We start from the raw sequence: 16,848 nt of genomic DNA, 5'->3' as shown, positions 1-16,848 counted from the left end.
GTGAACACAGGATCATTTGTGAAAGGCCCCTGCTTGTGGCTGTTCTGACAGTAGTGTTGTTGTAGTAAATACTCAGACTTGATGTCTGCCCAGTTGGAATCTCTTCAAAAAATGTGTACCTTGTGGTTGGGGGGGGTGGGGGCGGAAAGAGACCAGGGAGCCTTGAGTAGAATAGAACTTCTGTTTCAATATCTTGCAGCAGTTTAATTGACCCTGCTCTTGCCAGTACTGTGGAAAGTTCTGGAGAGAGAGAAAAAATTTGAAACCACAGCCCGCAAAAAATTTGCAGAAACTTTTTTTTTATTATGCCTGGCATTACTAACCAAAGTTCCTTTTACCTTTCGAAATAGTTGGGTTCGTTGGTGAGATGTATTCAAAACTCTCAAGGTTTACCAGTAGAATGTTTAGTTGCATGATGACCTGTTCCATGAAGAGAGTTCATATTTTCCTAGAGCATAGAGTAGGACAGTGAAAAGTACTAGTTTTTCAAGTATTTTATGCAGAAGAAAGCGTTTATATACCACGGAAATTATTAAATTCTTTCCAATATTATCAGTCTAGCACAAGCTGTGCAGTGAATTAATCTGATATGCAGCATTCCAAAAACAGTAGAAGTTTTCTATATTTACCATTATTCATCATGTGATGCATTCCTAGTCTTGCACCATTCCAAGTGACGTTGTGTAGGGTATGCATTCCATGTTAGTGATGAATGAAATTAGAAGATGAGCTGCTCTGGACCTGTGCATTTTGCAACTTCTGAAATTGATGGATTTGACAAGTGCTTGGTAGCATTTTGCATATTGGTGTTCCCCAATATAGCATGATGGAGAAGGTAAAGTTGAGAAAGAAAAATAAAGTAGGTACTACTGTGTGAAGATAAGGGAATCAAGCTGTCTGGCTTTCAGGGGTTGTGGAATTGTATTCATTTAAATTCTTTACCCCCTTGTCTGTTCTCCTTGGGTAAGCTCATTAAAACCTGCATTTAGGTTTTACTAGATTTAATAAGAGTTTATTGTATACCATACAGGGATCCATTTCAAGCCAGTTAACTTCAGGGTATGAACAAAAATAAATGAGGGCCTCTAAAAGAAACATATTTATAGACCAGGAGAGAGTGTGTGTGCGTATTTTAATTTATATACAACTATCAATATTCTGGTCAATGGAACCAGCTCAGTAAAGTGACCTTTTGTTCATTGTATTTTGAGGACTAACAACTGTGAAAATGCTGCATTTGTCACTTGACCATTTAAGAAAGAAGCTGTTTTACTGCAGTTTGAGTTTTGCAGTGATAATTTTAAGTTGTTTTAATTTTTAGAAAACTACATAGAGACCTGACTTTTTACAGATGATTTTATTTAATGAGAGAGGAAAGGTGCAGTCTTTGAATTTTCAACAGGGTACATGTAAGTCTATGCATAACCTGCTTTCTATGCTTTTGACAGAAGAATGGGAATTGTTGACCTTCCTTGATATATCTTTGTCTATGCTGCACTTCTACTGAATGCATTCAAGAAATGTTCTTCTCTACTTCATGGCTGCTATTTTTTGTGGTTTTCCTCATTTTTTTCTGACCGGTTTCCTTCCTCCTTGCTTGAAATTACGGACTACTACTTACTGGAGTATAATTCACAGGTGTCAGTTTTTGTTCCCTGGTTACCATCTTTATAGGGGACAGTGTGTGACATGAGCCCAGCTTATTTACTTTTAAGAACTATTTACCATGCATCAAAATAAAGTGGCTGTCTTTTCAAAATCATATTTAGATCTGCAACATCATTAATTCGTTGATCCTTCTTAAACTGAAGAAAATTGAGAACCTGACAATTTGCAGATGTTTTAAAGCAGAATTCTGCCCCTTTGCTAAACTGCTAGAATTAGTTAGCTCAGTACAACATTGCAACAGTTTTCGTTCCTGCATTGGCTGAATCTTTTGGATCACAATATTTAGCAACATATGTTCACAGTGCTTATAAATCATTAAGTTGAAGCATAGGCATTCAGTAATGATTCTGGATTGTCCCTGTCCCCCCTCGTAAAATACTGTTAACACTCTCTTCTGCTGACTAAGTGATGTGTGGGATCCATGGAACCCACAAACTAAGAACATATTGCAGTGACTGAGTTAGAATGAGTTGATAGTCTGCTGGGTAAACTGGTGTGTGAGGTCATTGGGTTTCTGCGCATGCGCGAACCAATGCTCATGTGTAGATGGGTATCAGCTGGCCATGTTGCGTTGCCAGGAGACACAGTGGCCCTAATATTAATATGGTTTACTACTCAGTGGATAAACAGATATGTTTAACAAATGTTCTTCATCTTCCGTGTTTTAAGAAGAGATTAAGTGAATTTGAAGTTATTTTTCTTTCTAGGCAGTTGATTTCGAAGGGTGGTCAAATTCAGTGTTTGTCATGCAGTTCCTGCTGTCCTGTGTAATGGGGTAAGTGCATTTTGTGTTTAAACTCCTCCAAGTAATTGAGTCCGACTGGTGTACAGGAAAAAAATTACTTAATATATTGCTCCTTTTTCCAATGAGTAGCTTCCAGTTAAACTTGTGGCAGACAGTAATAGATCAATGCACCTCTCAGCACAGTATTCGACTGTACAGACTAGGAATGTTCTAGGTTCAAATCTCTACTCTATACTGAGTTAACTGATTTCAGCTGAGGTAAAAATAGAATGATTCAATTGGTAATTGTATCCCTGTGATAAGAAAGAGGGATTGGGGAAGAGAAAAAAATCAGTTTATGCTGCTCAAGGCTGTATAGTGACCTCTAGTGGAAAAAGTGCATACATGATCATTGGATGAGGACAAGATGCTGTTCTGCTGGGATACCGCCCATAATCAGGTACTGTCCTCATTTGCATATTTCTAGGACTGTACCAGAGCTCCAGTAGTGTATTTAATCTTTGTAAAGCATTTAGACATTCTTTGCACTCTCCTTGATATACAGTAGTACCCACTGCACTCCCAGAACTAAAGACTAACTGTCCCACCTTGAGTCAACTTGTCCTCATAATTTGACCCTCTAGGTCCAGGTATCTCTGGCTTCAGTAGTGTCAGATTCACCAATCTATCCTTCTTGCGGTGCAGTACCCAAAACTAACACCGTAATCCAGTTGGGCTCTGACCAAGGTTCAGTACATCTGAAGCATAACCTCCTCTCTCTATTCCAGTCTACTTGAGATAAAGGCCAACATTCCATTAACCTTTTTCGTTGCTTTTTGTAACTGTCTATGAGCTTTAACCTATTGCTATACTAAATTGTACCTGTCCCTTTTGCTAATCTGATTTATAATTTGTTTTTACATATTTTTGTGTTTTGTATGTGTGTGTGCCTGTAAGTAACATATTTATATAGTGCCATTTCTTTGTAGTCAAAGAAGGACTTTGAAGTTTAGTCACTGCTGTAGGGGGAACCAGCAGCGAATTTGCATACAGCAAGCTCCTGCAAACAAAGTCTTCTGTTTCACTGGTATTAGTTGAAGAATTAGTATTAGCAAGACATCAGGTAGAACGACTCTGCTATTTGTATAGTGCCATAGAACCTTTCATTTTCATCCAAGATTGCAGAAAGGGTTTTGGTTTAATGTCACTTCTGAAAGACAGCAGCTCTGACAGTGCAACAGTCCCTTAAATTGGCAACCTGGATTATCTGCTCAAGTCTCTGGAGTGGGATTTAATCCCACAATTTTCTGACTCCAAAGCAAGAGTATTACCACTGAGCCAGGGTTGTCACCTTAAATTAGAGGGCATGGCAAACTGCAAGCAAGGCTGGTTTCCTAGCTGGTGACATCACCAGAGCAGCTGTGGAAGATATTATTGTCAACTTAATTCTGTCCTTATTCATTACTCATATGCAGGATTCAACACTGAATTAGAAAATTGAATTGAAATGTGCAGATTCACAGGGGGGTGGCAAGAGAATAGACTAGGTGAAATGCTCATCCAGAGAGCTGGTGTAGATACAGTGGGCTGAATGGCCTCTTTCTGCCTCTTCCTGTGGTTCTGTGATAAAGTTAAGGCCGATATCGGTCTCAAAATCAATGTCTTATTTGCATTCCTCTGCCAAGCAGTACTATGATGTATAAACATAAAATGTTGGGAGTACTCAGCAGGTCAGGCAGCACCTGTGGAGAGAAAAACAGTTGGTGTTTCAAATCTGTGGCCTTTCGTCAGACCTGGAAAATGTTACAGATATGTGCAAGTTAAGTATGCAAGTTAATGGTGGGAAAAGGGGAGTGGAAGGGAAGAAAGAGAAAAAGGGAGGGTCTGTGATAGGGTGGAAAAATGGAGAAATTTAATGACAAAAGGAATGATGGTGCAAGGCAAAAGAAGGTCCTAATGCCAAAAGTAAATAAATAAAATATGGGTCCAGAGGAGTTGTAAATGGCAATAGCAGAATCATTACTAGCACCTGCTGTCAATAAAAATAGGAGTCGTGATTATGATCGGAAATTGTTGAACTTGATGTTCCGAATTGAAATATTATTTAAGCTTGCATTGTAATTAATTGGAATAGTGTAGAAGGTTGAGGACAGAGAGGGCAGGTGGAGAATTAAATTGGCAAGTGACCAAATATGCTTGTGGACTGAATGGAGGTATGTTGAGAGTTGATTCCCCCAGGGTTAAGGCTGTAAAAATAAAAAAAGATGTGTCAAGTAAATTAAAATATTAACCCAATATGATGGCATGTTACATGCGTGGAGACTTAAAAGTATCCTGAAATGACTGTGCATGGAATCTATATAACGTCAGTGGCTAAATGTTTCGGGAAAGCTGAGATTTTCATGGTGTTGTTTAATAATTTGACTTTTTTGATCTGCAGTGCAGCATGATCCTGATGGCAAAAACTGGCAAGTTCATATCTGGAAAATCCATCATTGTTTAAGAAACTGAGGGCATATCGGCTGATGGAGCAGAGTTATGACTTAGTATATTTATTATGTTGATAACAATCACTATTTACATTTGAGGAAATCTGTGCTTTTATCTTGCCATCCTTTGGGTGGGAGATGAAATAAAGACACCATCTACCCTCTCATGCATGTAAAAGATGACCGGGCACTAATTAAACAGGAGTTCTTCCTGGTGTCCTGACTAATACTTATTCCTTAAGCAACATCTGAAAAATAGATTATCTGATCCTTTTCTCATTGTCATTTGTAGAACCCTGCGATTTGTAAATGTTGTCCCTTTTTTAAATTCATATATGGGATGTTGGTGTCACTGATTAGGCCAGCATTTATTGTCCATCCTTAATTATCCTAGAGAATGATGGTGGTTTGAACCACTGCAGTTCATGTGGTGTAGGTAGACCCACAATGCTGTTAAGAAGAGGTCCAGGATTTTGAGTTAGCGACGATGAAGAAACTGTGATATATTCCCAAGTCAGGGTGGTGTGTGATTTAAAAGTAAACATGCGGGGGGTGGTGTTCCTATGTGTCTACTGCCCTTGTTCTTCTAGACAGTAGAAGTTGCAATTTAGGAAGACCCTGTTGAAGCAGCCTTGGTAAATTGTTGCCATGATGCGCAGGTGGTAGAGGGAGTGAATGTTTTAAGGTGGTGGTTGTAGTGCCAATCAAGTCAGTTGCTTTGTCCTGGATGATATCTAGTTTCTTGTTGTTTGAGCTGCACCTATCTAATGGAGATAGGCAATAGAAAGCATTCCATCACATTGTTGACTTGTGCCTTGTAGGTAGGAGGTGGTTTTGGGAGTTAGAAAGTGAGTTACTCACCGTAGAACACCGAGCCTCTGACCCATTGCCGTAGTCATGGTATTTATGTGGCTGGTCCAGTTAAGCTTCCGATCAATGGTGATCTCGATCTCGGTGGTGATTTGTGAGGCACAAATGTTACTTACCACTTATCAGCCCAAACCCAAATGTCTTGGGTGCTGCATGTGGGCAAGATATGCTTCATTATCTGTGGAATGGAATTTAGCATTGTGTAACCTTGAGTGAACATCCCCCCTTCTGACTTTCTAATTGAAAGGCCTGATAAAGCAACTGACATGGGCAATTAGTATACTTCAAAAGTATTTAATTGATTGTGAAATGATTTTTGAAGTGTCCTGAGGATGTGAAAATTCTTTATCCAGGTTCCTCTTGCCTCTCTCTAGTTTCATCATTTGTTTCCCAGACCTCACATTGCTTCTGCTTATCACCACCGCTAGTAACAGACCCTTAATCATAAGTACCTCATTTCTATATTATGCCATTCCAATTTCTTCCTTGGTTCTCTACCCGAAGGCAGATCTGATCCACAGTGCCCCAACTTCCACCATGGGTAAAGCAAGGAGCCAAGTCCTGATTCCACCCCAGTTGGAATGGGGATCCAGCCCTGTGTTGTTAGCACCAACACCTACACAACTGTCCAGCCAACTGAGCCAAGCAGCCCCCCAAGCAGTCAGAGTTGGTGTGTCAACATAGACTTTTACATGTGTCTTGTAGTTCGAAGCTCTGAATAGATACTCAACCTGTTTGGCCATGTTGTGAGTGCACTTTCCTTGGCCATCAAGTCCTGAAGTGGGACTTGAACCCAGATCTTCTGGCTCGGAGGCAGGAACACTATCCACTGTGCCACAAGACCGCTGCAGCTCATACACACTAGAAATAATTTAAATCTTCAGTTACACTATTAGATTTTCACATTGAAGAATTAATATGAAAATTTCACACATCTGCCATTTGCACTTTACTGAAATTCTAATGACAACATTAGTTAGGGTTTTGGCTATAAATTGAGGCAGTGGTGTATCTGTGTAGAAAATCGAGGAAAGTGCCCTGTTTTGTTCCTGCTTCCTTCTGAGGTACAGTTCCATATATAACTATAACTGTCTTGCACCTTGCCTAATTGGTCATTCTTCGTATATGAGATGAGACAATTAAAGTCAGTAGACTGTCATAGCCAAGTCTGCTTTTCTTATTAGACATGCATATTCAAACATTAGTCTTGGATGGCAATCAGCACTGGGATGCTTACCTTCCAGGCAAACCCAGGGTACTAATGGCATTTTCAATTTTGGTGTCCTGGCTGACAAATGGATCCAGGTGCTTTTGAGTTTGCATGGCTCGGCTGCAGGCCAGTGAGAATTAGAAGATTGATTGTCAGGTGACACCATTTAAACTCTGAACATCATGTATTGGTTACCTGCTGCTTATAATCTATAATCTAGCTGTCTCATTTGGCCAGGTGAAAAATCAGGTGATACAGGTAACTTCAGTACCAGCTATTACTGTAAATGGATGAGCAAGAAGATGGGGGATGGGGATGGTCTGTGAATAGTTCAGCTGTCAACCCTGTCACTTTAGTGTGTGATATACCTCATCATAAATGTAATTTCTGATAGATAACTCCTCAATGCCTGAGAATGATTGTTTTCTCCTCTTGAATTTATTGAATTTAAAATTTGATTTTCAGAGTGGAGCACGTTATGTTGATTTTGTAAAACCATCAGACTTTTTGAGCTTGTTTGGAACAGTTTCTAAAGGTGTACGTTTAATTGACCATTCCATTTTCATTTTATAGGTTTATTCTCATGTATTCTACAGTACTGTGCACTCAGTATAATTCTGCTCTTACTACCACAATTGTTGGTTGTGTAAAGGTAAGATGTGACAAGCTCATTTTAAAAATAATTATTAGTTTTCTATCGTGCCTTTTCAATCCCCTTTACTGAAGGAGATGCCTTGAGCTAGGTAGAGGTCTAATATCTTTTATTTGAAACCCTCAGGTCTGAGTGCATTTCAGATTTCAAATAATTTCAGTTTTCAGATACCGCATCTAAACTTAAATTACGATAATCTAAGCCTAGACTAGCTATAGTCTAAAGTAAATAAGATGTATCACTGAATAATGAATATAGCACCTTTAATAATTTTTTTTGACATGCTCACTGCAAAAATCGCAAGATAAACAGTGCAGACAAAAACTAGACTTCCTGTGCTAAGGGTCGATGAGGTTGGAAAAAGTGCAGTTTTTGGATGTGTTTGGTTTTTGGAATAACGGATAAAGGATACTCTACCTGTATTCTATAGTTGCATAGCTGTTAGCTGTGTTCCAGTAGCAAGTGGCCAATTATCATGTGGAATATAGAAGCAAAGCTTTTTGACTACTTGACCATAGTGAGAGTAAGGGGTGCACAGCTGAATCTAATCCTAGCTCTGTGCTCAGTTGGTTCCAGAGGTCGCTTGATGCGATCATCATTGGAAATGTGAGTCTATTATCTTTTTCCTCCCTGCTCCAGTGCAACTCCAAACCTTGGGGCACTGATGTCCATTATGTGGAAACCTTTTCATTGTGTTATCACACATTTTATCCAGATTTTAGTTAGCTAAACATATTTCATGACGAGGGTTGGAGGTAGGAGATGTGCCCCTTTTTATTGTCCCACCAGAGAAGCACACTTCCTGGGAACAAGCAAAAAAAGTGAAAGATTTGGGGTGAAAGAGGAGGGGACGAGAGTACAGGATTCAGATTTTTCAGATGAAAGGAAGCTGGAGACTTCTCATGCAGGATGCAAGGGCGTTCTCATTGCAGCTGGAGTATGTAGGTAAATTGGAAACATTGACTTTAACATTACAATGGTTTTACATAAGTCTTTTCAAAGATGAGAGAGAAGAATTGATTAGAATTGTAAATTTTGTAATTTTTCAATATCAGTTCATGTAAATTTTAACACCGGAACTGACTGTTCTTTCGGCTGTTTAGTCATTTCAAAAATGTGACCAGCAATCGGATTTCACTTGCCAAAGTGGTATTTGATATGGAGTTGGCAATCTTTTGAAATTCAGATTTTAACTGCATTATAAATATTCCTATGAATAAATTTAAATAAAATGTTGCACACCTAAGTATAATCCATGCTGCCTCATTTCGTTTACAGCTGGCCAACCACCATCTTTGCTCTGCTTTCTCAAAAATAGATGTAGTTATTACACGTTTCTTTTTAAAATATATATTAAAATCTTTTTACCTCTCCTCAGAATATTTTGGTGACTTATATTGGAATGTTTTTTGGTGGAGATTATATATTCACATGGACCAACTTCATCGGGTTAAATATTAGGTGAGTGACAAGTTTCTTGATTGAACATGGGAAGTAGGAAAAGCATTTTGCTTCAGTTGTTTTCTCTGTCATGCTGTTTTATAATTCTGAATATATAAATCTGTGACTGCATTGTAAGAAAGAACTGGTATTTAGAAAGCCTTACCTCCTGTGTCAGCACATGGCAAATACAACGTAAACTGTATTTTTCATGTGCAATCATTGTTACTCCATGGCTGAATATGATAAACATTTTGTACCCATTAAAGTACCTCAAATGGCAATGAGATTAATTACCAGTTAATCTATTAGCTGATGGTGATTGAATAGCTTGACCGGGAATTCTTGGTTTAACACCTCATCTGTGAGTATTTTACTGAGGATTCAGCCTAAATTATGTGGTTAAGTCTTGGAGTGGGACTTGAATCCCCAATCTTCTGACTCAGCAAGACATTAGATGTTGTTATGAAACCTGGAAAAACAAAGTATCTGTCAGCTTGGCATTCTTCACCCTGGATTGATAATCAGCATCCTTGGAGTTTTGCCCAATTCAGTTCTCAAAGTAGGGGTCATGAGAAATGAATTTGAAGTATGGAAGGAGTTGTGCAGAGAAACTGGGGTAATCCTAAAGGAGCAGCTCCAAATCTAGCATTTCATGTGCAATTAAATGAGTGTACCTTTGGAGTTCTGTGATCCTCACTTTGATCTAATTCTCTCAATCCCTCTTCCTAATATCTATCTCACTTTTGCTTTGTGTTTAACTTGTTCCTTTTCAGAGCCTATAATGAGTAATCGAAAGCAGAATACTGTGGATGCTGGACAGAGAAACCTTTCATCAGAACAAGGTCATTGACCCAAAACATTAATTCTATTTCTTTCTCCACAGATGCTGCCTGACCTGAGTATTTCCAGCTTTTTTTGTCTTTATTTCTATAAAGGCTAAACAGGCTATCTTGATATTTTAACACATTTTGTTTTGACAGTATTGCCGGAAGCTTGGTCTATTCCTACATTACGTTCACAGAGGAGCAGTCGGCCAAGACATCAGGAAACAGCAACAGTGTAGATGTCAAGGGGAAAATAGCTGTATGAATGGGAAGGAACTTCAGAGATGTATCAACTATTTTTAGTGCGTTATTAATTTTAACTTTTAAAAAAAAATGTGTTGTAAAGAAATTGTAGATTTTGCAATTTTGGTAGATTGATATTTGAAGGACCAAAAAAAATTTTTTTAAAGGGCCCTCTTTCACTAAAGCCTCGGAGTATCTGACGGCACTGCCAATCCCCTATTGTGGTCTTCACTTTCATTCCACTGCTCCAAAAAACAGTCCCTACTCATTGACATTTCAGTTTCATTGTGTTTCAAAATGTCTGTGTTTTTTCCTCTTCCCACTCCTATAACAGAGAAGGAACTGGTACAGTAATAAGGTGGTCTTAGAATTGGGGTACATGCTCTGCTTAAAATTAGATTGAATTAAGTGCTTACAAATGTAGCATGTCTAGTTGTAAGACTTCTTGATTGCTGTGCCATCCGGTAACTTCCTTCATTGTCGGTACTCTGACTTTCTCTGCTCACCAGCAATTTTCAACATGCTTCTGATTCTCAATTCATGAACATAATCTTAAACTAGGGATGCCTTGTGGAGTATTGAGTGGCAGGTCAGCTATCTTGTGCACTGGTACTATCAAATTTTGTTCTGCTACCAGACCTCTAGTAGAATGGAGTTTTACTCTAATTGTAGGTAAATTGAGTCTTGATCTTACAGAAGACCAATATTCAAGAAACCTGTAGAAAGCCTGAGTTGTTACTTATGAAATTGTGGCATTGAGTAGGAAGACCTCTTATTGTTCCATATTTTCCAGTTTTCTAATTTTAGAAATGAGTTTGGGGAGCAAGAATTTAGTTAATGGTGAAAGTCTGTCATTTCAGCACATTTACATAACAGTTTAAAAAAAAAATGCATAGAAAGATCTCTATGCAAAGAATACAGTCCTACCAGTAAAGTATCCCAATAATTATGACATTATAGATGGAATTTTCATGTGGCATGTCATAATCCTTTTCAAAATCAACTTCATGGAATACTAAACTAGGTTTTTATAGAATTATTTCTGAAATGCAGTTCATCCTGGCATTGTTAAAATAAATGCAAAAATTAAACTTAATGAAATTTGCTGATTGAGTTGAATGTTAAAATTTCAGTGTATAAATTTGAATCATTAGTATGAGCAGTTTTCCAATGAAAACATTTTTAACTTGAGCAGTAAACCATTTTAAATGTGTTTGAGGTCTGATGTATCTGCTAAATCATTTGTGCAATTTGAAGATTACAAAACCCTAGTTCAGATTAAAAATGATAGTAGTGTGGGTACAAATTATACACTATCTTCTTTCCAATCTCTTTTCAGGAAATGCTTAGTATATTAAATTAATGCTTCATATTTTGGTCTGAATCTAGATATACCAGAAAGTGTGGCAATTGTTCTGCACTTCAACAGCTTGCTTGAAGAGCTGCAGTGTGATGTTAATGTGATGACTTCATTACTTTCTTTATATGGAATGTAGATTTGAGGGCATTGGTGGACTGTAATATCTTCAGTGCATACATGCAATGCTTTAACGAGAAAAAGTTTTCTAAAGTTTCAATTTTCTGAAATACGCGTTCTGGCAGAGTAGTTCACCCAATGACATTTGCTGATTGTGATTTTGTGAATGCAATTAAGTGAATGATATCGATGATCCTGCATATTTAAAGGCTAAGTGGGTCCTATGGACTTATAAGATACTGCACTGCCCAGACCTTTTGACTCCAGTTTCAATGTGGCAGCATTTGCTTTTGTGCAGCACTATATGTGCTTATGTAATGATACAATAAAGCTCCATGTAGAGCTTTGCTGCAGTCCGCCAATATGCTATATGTTTCATGGCTGATTTTAGAAATGCTGCTTTTAGTATTTAAAAAATCAAATGCTGGTCTTGATCTGTAAACATGTTGCATTGTTCAATGTTTATAAACACAAGTGCCTGGATATTGAATTAGAGTTGACTTATGAACAATTTTTGAATTAATATTTGTGTATTTAACCCATCAGAATCTAGTTGTAATCTGGTTCTGATTTTGTAAAATCTAGATTTTTTTAATGCAATTAGTACCAAAATTGGATAGAAAGAAGCCTATAATAGTGTTTTTTTTGCCATTTCCTGTTCCAATGATTCTACTTTTTCTGCTTTTTAATGGTGCATTTTATCTATTCTTTGGATTGTGATTCGAAATTGACAAATACACTTTGTAATATAGTTTTTTTAATGGCTCTGATTAGCTGTGATACTCTTGAGGAATTAATATTAGGAATTAATAAATCAGTTAATTGAGGAATTGACTATTAGTCTGCATCCTGTAGTCTCTATACAAATTATGAATACAGATGGACTACTGAATATTGCAGCCTCACAATTTAAAATTCATTATTTTATAAAATTTAAGATTAATTTGAAATCTTGTTTCATTTATTTTGTAGATTGGGTGTTCATTTTTTATTCTCAAAAGTATTGCTGAATAAAGAGATGTTGAAGCTTTACATCTTGCAATTCAGGACACTTCACAAGAATACCAATATAAGGGGAATCCAATGATTTATACTGTATGCGAAGAGAGTGCTGATTGCTTAGCAAGTGGACTCAGATTGGTAAAGGCGTTGCCATGGAGAATGAACCAGTGATGGTCACTGACAGTTAACTGCCAAGCATTGTTTGAAAGTTAAACCAGGCAGCTTAACCCTGATTGGTCAAGACATTGCCCTGAGGAATGAGTCTGCGAATGGCTGTCACGTATTTTGTTTAGCTGAAACGGGCACAATGTGTGTATATGTTCTTTCTGTCTGCAAAGAGCAGGGCTCTGCATTAATATATGTAGCTTCCAGTACACGGAAAGCCTATTGCAAGCCCGATTGACAATTTTAATAGTTGTCAGCTTAATTCTTAGCACACTGAGGATCACTTGAGCAAATGTTGTCCAATTGTAGAATCATATCTAATGCTGGACACTTTTGAGTTTTGCAAGCACAGGCTGGTTCAGTATAGCCTATTCCTTGCCTGTTGCGAACAGCAGCTGGGACATGCTGTTTGAAACGATCCACCAGCCTTTGGGATGTATAGCCTACATACCTAGCCTCATGCTGGCACTGAAATTCATCTGCCACATTACTCATTTGTGTGATAGGCAGAACATCTTTTTGGCTTGACGGCATGCCCTGTTAGTGGCAAATATCACTTGTTTTGTTACTGCATAGCAGCAGCGTGAAACAGCTAGCTTCATCTGTTGTTAAATTTTTGAGATACCTTTCCTTTCCAGGGTAATCTGAGGTAGATTGGGCACTTTTCAGGGACGAAAGTGACAGCCTTAGGTCATCTGAGTTTGATATACAGTGCGAAATGATCTGATCATGGTAGCCTTTACCCCGTAGGATGTTGCGCCCTATTTCAGCATCAAGCTTGCCTGGTGTGCAAATGGCTCTGGCCCTATTTACAAGGTTGCCAATAAGACTGATCTTATAATGTGTGGAACTGTTTAATTAAAAAAAAAATCCCAATGTGTACATTGACCAGTGAAGGTAGGTTTATGGTAGAGAACTCACTGGCAGATTTCTCAATTAGTATATCAAGGAAGGGGAGTTCATTTGACTGTTCCATTTCAAAGGTGAATTTGAGAGCTGGATGGAGCCCAGTAAGACATGTAAAGAAATTGTTACATGCAGCTACAGATTGAAATACAGCAAACGTATCATCCACATATCGGAAATATGAGGGGTAAGAGGTTAGGTGTCATTCCATTGAAGACACCTTTCTCATGGAGCCCAATAAAGATGTTTGCAAGAGCTGGACCTAGAGAGGATCCCATGGCAACACCATCTATTTGGGCATACATGGTGTCATTAAAACTGAATTCAACTACACGAGTTGCTGAGTTCGTAAGTTCAATGAATACTGATTCAAACAAGGGAGGTGGGTCTAGATCAGCATGATATAGTGCTGCAGTGCAAATATCTATGGCTTCATTAAGTGGAACATTGGTGAATAGGCTAGCGATGTGCCTTTGCATGTACTGGAAGCTACATATATTAAAACACAGGGCTCTGTTCTTTGTAGACAGGACATGTACACATTGTGTACATGTCCTGTTTCAGCTAAACAAAATAAATGACAGCTGTTCGCTGGCTCATCCTTCAGGACAGTGCATTGACCAATCAGGGTTAGGCTGCCTGGTTTAACTGTCAATCACTGGTGCATTCTTCATGGCAATGCTTCTACCAATCAGAGGCATTGTGGTGGACCGTGGTACCACGTGGTCCATTTGCCAACCAATCAGTACTCTTCATAAACAGTATAACTTGTTGTTTTCCTCATATTGGTATTCTTGCAAAGCGTCCTGATGAACTAAACTAAAAGTTTCAACCTGTCCTTTTTTTTCAGCAATACTCAAGTTCTGTACTACCAAACAATTATTCTCAAATGTGAAGATTTGGACAAAAATGCTGCTGCCCCTAGAGAAAAGGATTTTGTTTATCTTTTAGATGACAATGCATAATGTAACAATTGATTTTAAATTCAACTTAATCAGTTACTAACTATGATTATTGACTATAAAACCCTTATCCTAATCCAGTGGTGATCATGGATTTCAATAAAACTCTACTATCAGCTCTGTTGTGATTTTTAAGCTTTTGGTTTATCCAGAGAAATGATTTGCAAGTTATCATTTATACTGTGAGAACTCTTGGACTGTAGTTAAAAGTAGTCACCCTATTTATGTCGGTGGTATGAGTCTTATTTATATTTAGAACAAGCACCATTGCTCTTAAAACATACAAATGTCTTCTAAAGAGAGCGCAAGATAGATCTGTAGGTCTGGGTAAAGAATGCCTTTGGCCAACTTCACTTTTGTATGATACAAATCTTTCCATTTTCCTTATTGTACTATGTGATGCTTTAAACATAAGATCATAAATAAGTTTGGAAAATAAAAAGTAAAGGTGACAAGGTTCCCAAATTGGCATTCATGGGAATGAACGAATCTAGGGCATGAGAGGTATGGGGTAAATCTTTAAGCTTGGTATATTTCGAAGGTTTCATTTTAATTTTGCTGTGGGCTTATTAGGGCTAGAGAATGTTGGAGGGAGTTGCTTCAGTTTATTTTCCTCCTTGCCGATATTTACATAAAATTTGCAATAAGTATCACTGAGATAAAGTGCTGCTACCAGTTGTAAATAGATGCAAATACAAAGTGTGCAATATAGCTGCATTATTCAGACTGACCAAAGGTTCTGAAATTATCCAAGCATCCATCAAAACAATCCAAATTTTAATTATTTTATCTTGATTTTATACAGCAGACAATGGTTTATTTTTAGTATTCCCAACCATATCCACTCCAATTATGTTTTTAATTTCATGCTATAATGTATTCCAACACCAAATTCAACCTTTATTGCCCAGAGAGGCTTCAGTCACCACTTACAAGGTTTAAGCCAAGTAACATAATCATGAATTTCCTGGAGCACTCTAGATATTACTTGTTATTACAGGATTCATCAATAGTTAGTAGATCTGTCTCAATAAACCAGCCTGCTCCATTAGTTTCCACTAGGTGTATAAGTTTTTAAAAAGGACACTGTGCCACCACATTAAGAACTCTATTGAAAATTATTTTGAATGCACAGCATAGCATGCTCGTGCAAGGGCATGGTAGAAGTATTATTTTGATTATTTTAGTTGAGTATTTTGCAATGCTAACATTTCATTAAGGGATGCAGAGAGAATATAAAATGTTTCAGAATGTCATTGTTTTGCTAAATGACACAGTAAGAAAACTTTGTACAGTTTATCTAAAATGAGATTAAAGTGAACATGAAAGGCAATGTTGTGTAAAAGTGCAAAATTTTGAAAAATATTGTGCAATCGTCACTTGAGGAATCATTAGTTGATGGATCTTTTTATATCTTCACCAAAATAAATGACTTTGCACAAATAGTGTCATGATTGCCTGACAATTATTAGGTTTATGTGTTGCTAACTTATTTGGGTAATTATGCATGCCTGAGTAAAATTAGGCTGTTCTCTGAGGTTTGTCACAAGGCTATGCCCCTTTATTTTTGAAAATATGACTTTCAACTGACCGGAAATTTTGCAGTTTGAACTGAGGCAGAGCAAACTGCTTAAAAATGGAAGGCCACCTTCCACGGTGAAAGTGGCAAAAAATCCCCCGGGGCAGTTGGGGGGAGTATGAAGAGAGAGGCATTTCCTATGATTCAGATACCTGTTGAAACTCGTTAACTGTCTAAGGCAGAGACATTAAAAATGTAAAGTATTGGATATTGAAGCAGTGACTCCCACAGACAGATACACACCCAGAACCTCTTGGGCGTATTGAAGTATTTCAAGGCAAGGTTGCCCAGCTGCGAGAGAGAGATTGCAAGTTTGTCAAGAAGGTCTTTAGCAGAGGAGCAGGCTGAAGGCTGCTCTCTGCGCCTCATTTCAAAAAAAGTATGTTTCCCAGTTCCTGAAGCCAACTGTCAGAAACCTACCAACAAATTGTGATCTCATTAAAAAAAACATCTTCCACATTCAATCACATCCCAGAAACCAGCTAACCTAAGTCAGCTGCAGCATTTAAAATCTACTCCTTAAGGACAATCAAAGGGCACAACCACATTTTCTTTTTCCTTTTGTATTTCTGTTATCTGTGTCTATGTACCCAAATAACTGCATGAGGGCTAAATGCTTGACACCGCATTTTTA

At 37.9% G+C, this 16,848-nt stretch overlaps 1 protein-coding gene across 1 annotated transcript in view; it reads left to right on the top strand.

The window, feature by feature from the left end:
• slc35d1a (solute carrier family 35 member D1a) overlaps positions 1 to 16,078 on the top strand; it is a 60,922-nt gene extending 44,844 nt beyond the window's left edge. Inside the window, exons 9-12 of the mRNA XM_041207934.1 lie at positions 2,376 to 2,443; positions 7,535 to 7,613; positions 8,992 to 9,074; positions 10,037 to 16,078. Of these exons, the coding sequence (XP_041063868.1) occupies positions 2,376 to 2,443; positions 7,535 to 7,613; positions 8,992 to 9,074; positions 10,037 to 10,145 (339 nt within the window). The 3' untranslated portion in view covers positions 10,146 to 16,078. The remainder of the gene's footprint in view (positions 1 to 2,375; positions 2,444 to 7,534; positions 7,614 to 8,991; positions 9,075 to 10,036) is intronic.
• The last annotated feature ends 770 nt before the right edge of the window (positions 16,079 to 16,848 follow it).

This window comes from Carcharodon carcharias, chromosome 16 (genome assembly GCF_017639515.1).
Source record: "Carcharodon carcharias isolate sCarCar2 chromosome 16, sCarCar2.pri, whole genome shotgun sequence".
Taxonomy (NCBI): Eukaryota; Metazoa; Chordata; class Chondrichthyes; order Lamniformes; family Lamnidae; genus Carcharodon; species Carcharodon carcharias.
The sequence above is the reverse complement of the archived record's forward strand: the minus strand, read 5'-3'. Positions and strand labels throughout refer to the sequence as shown.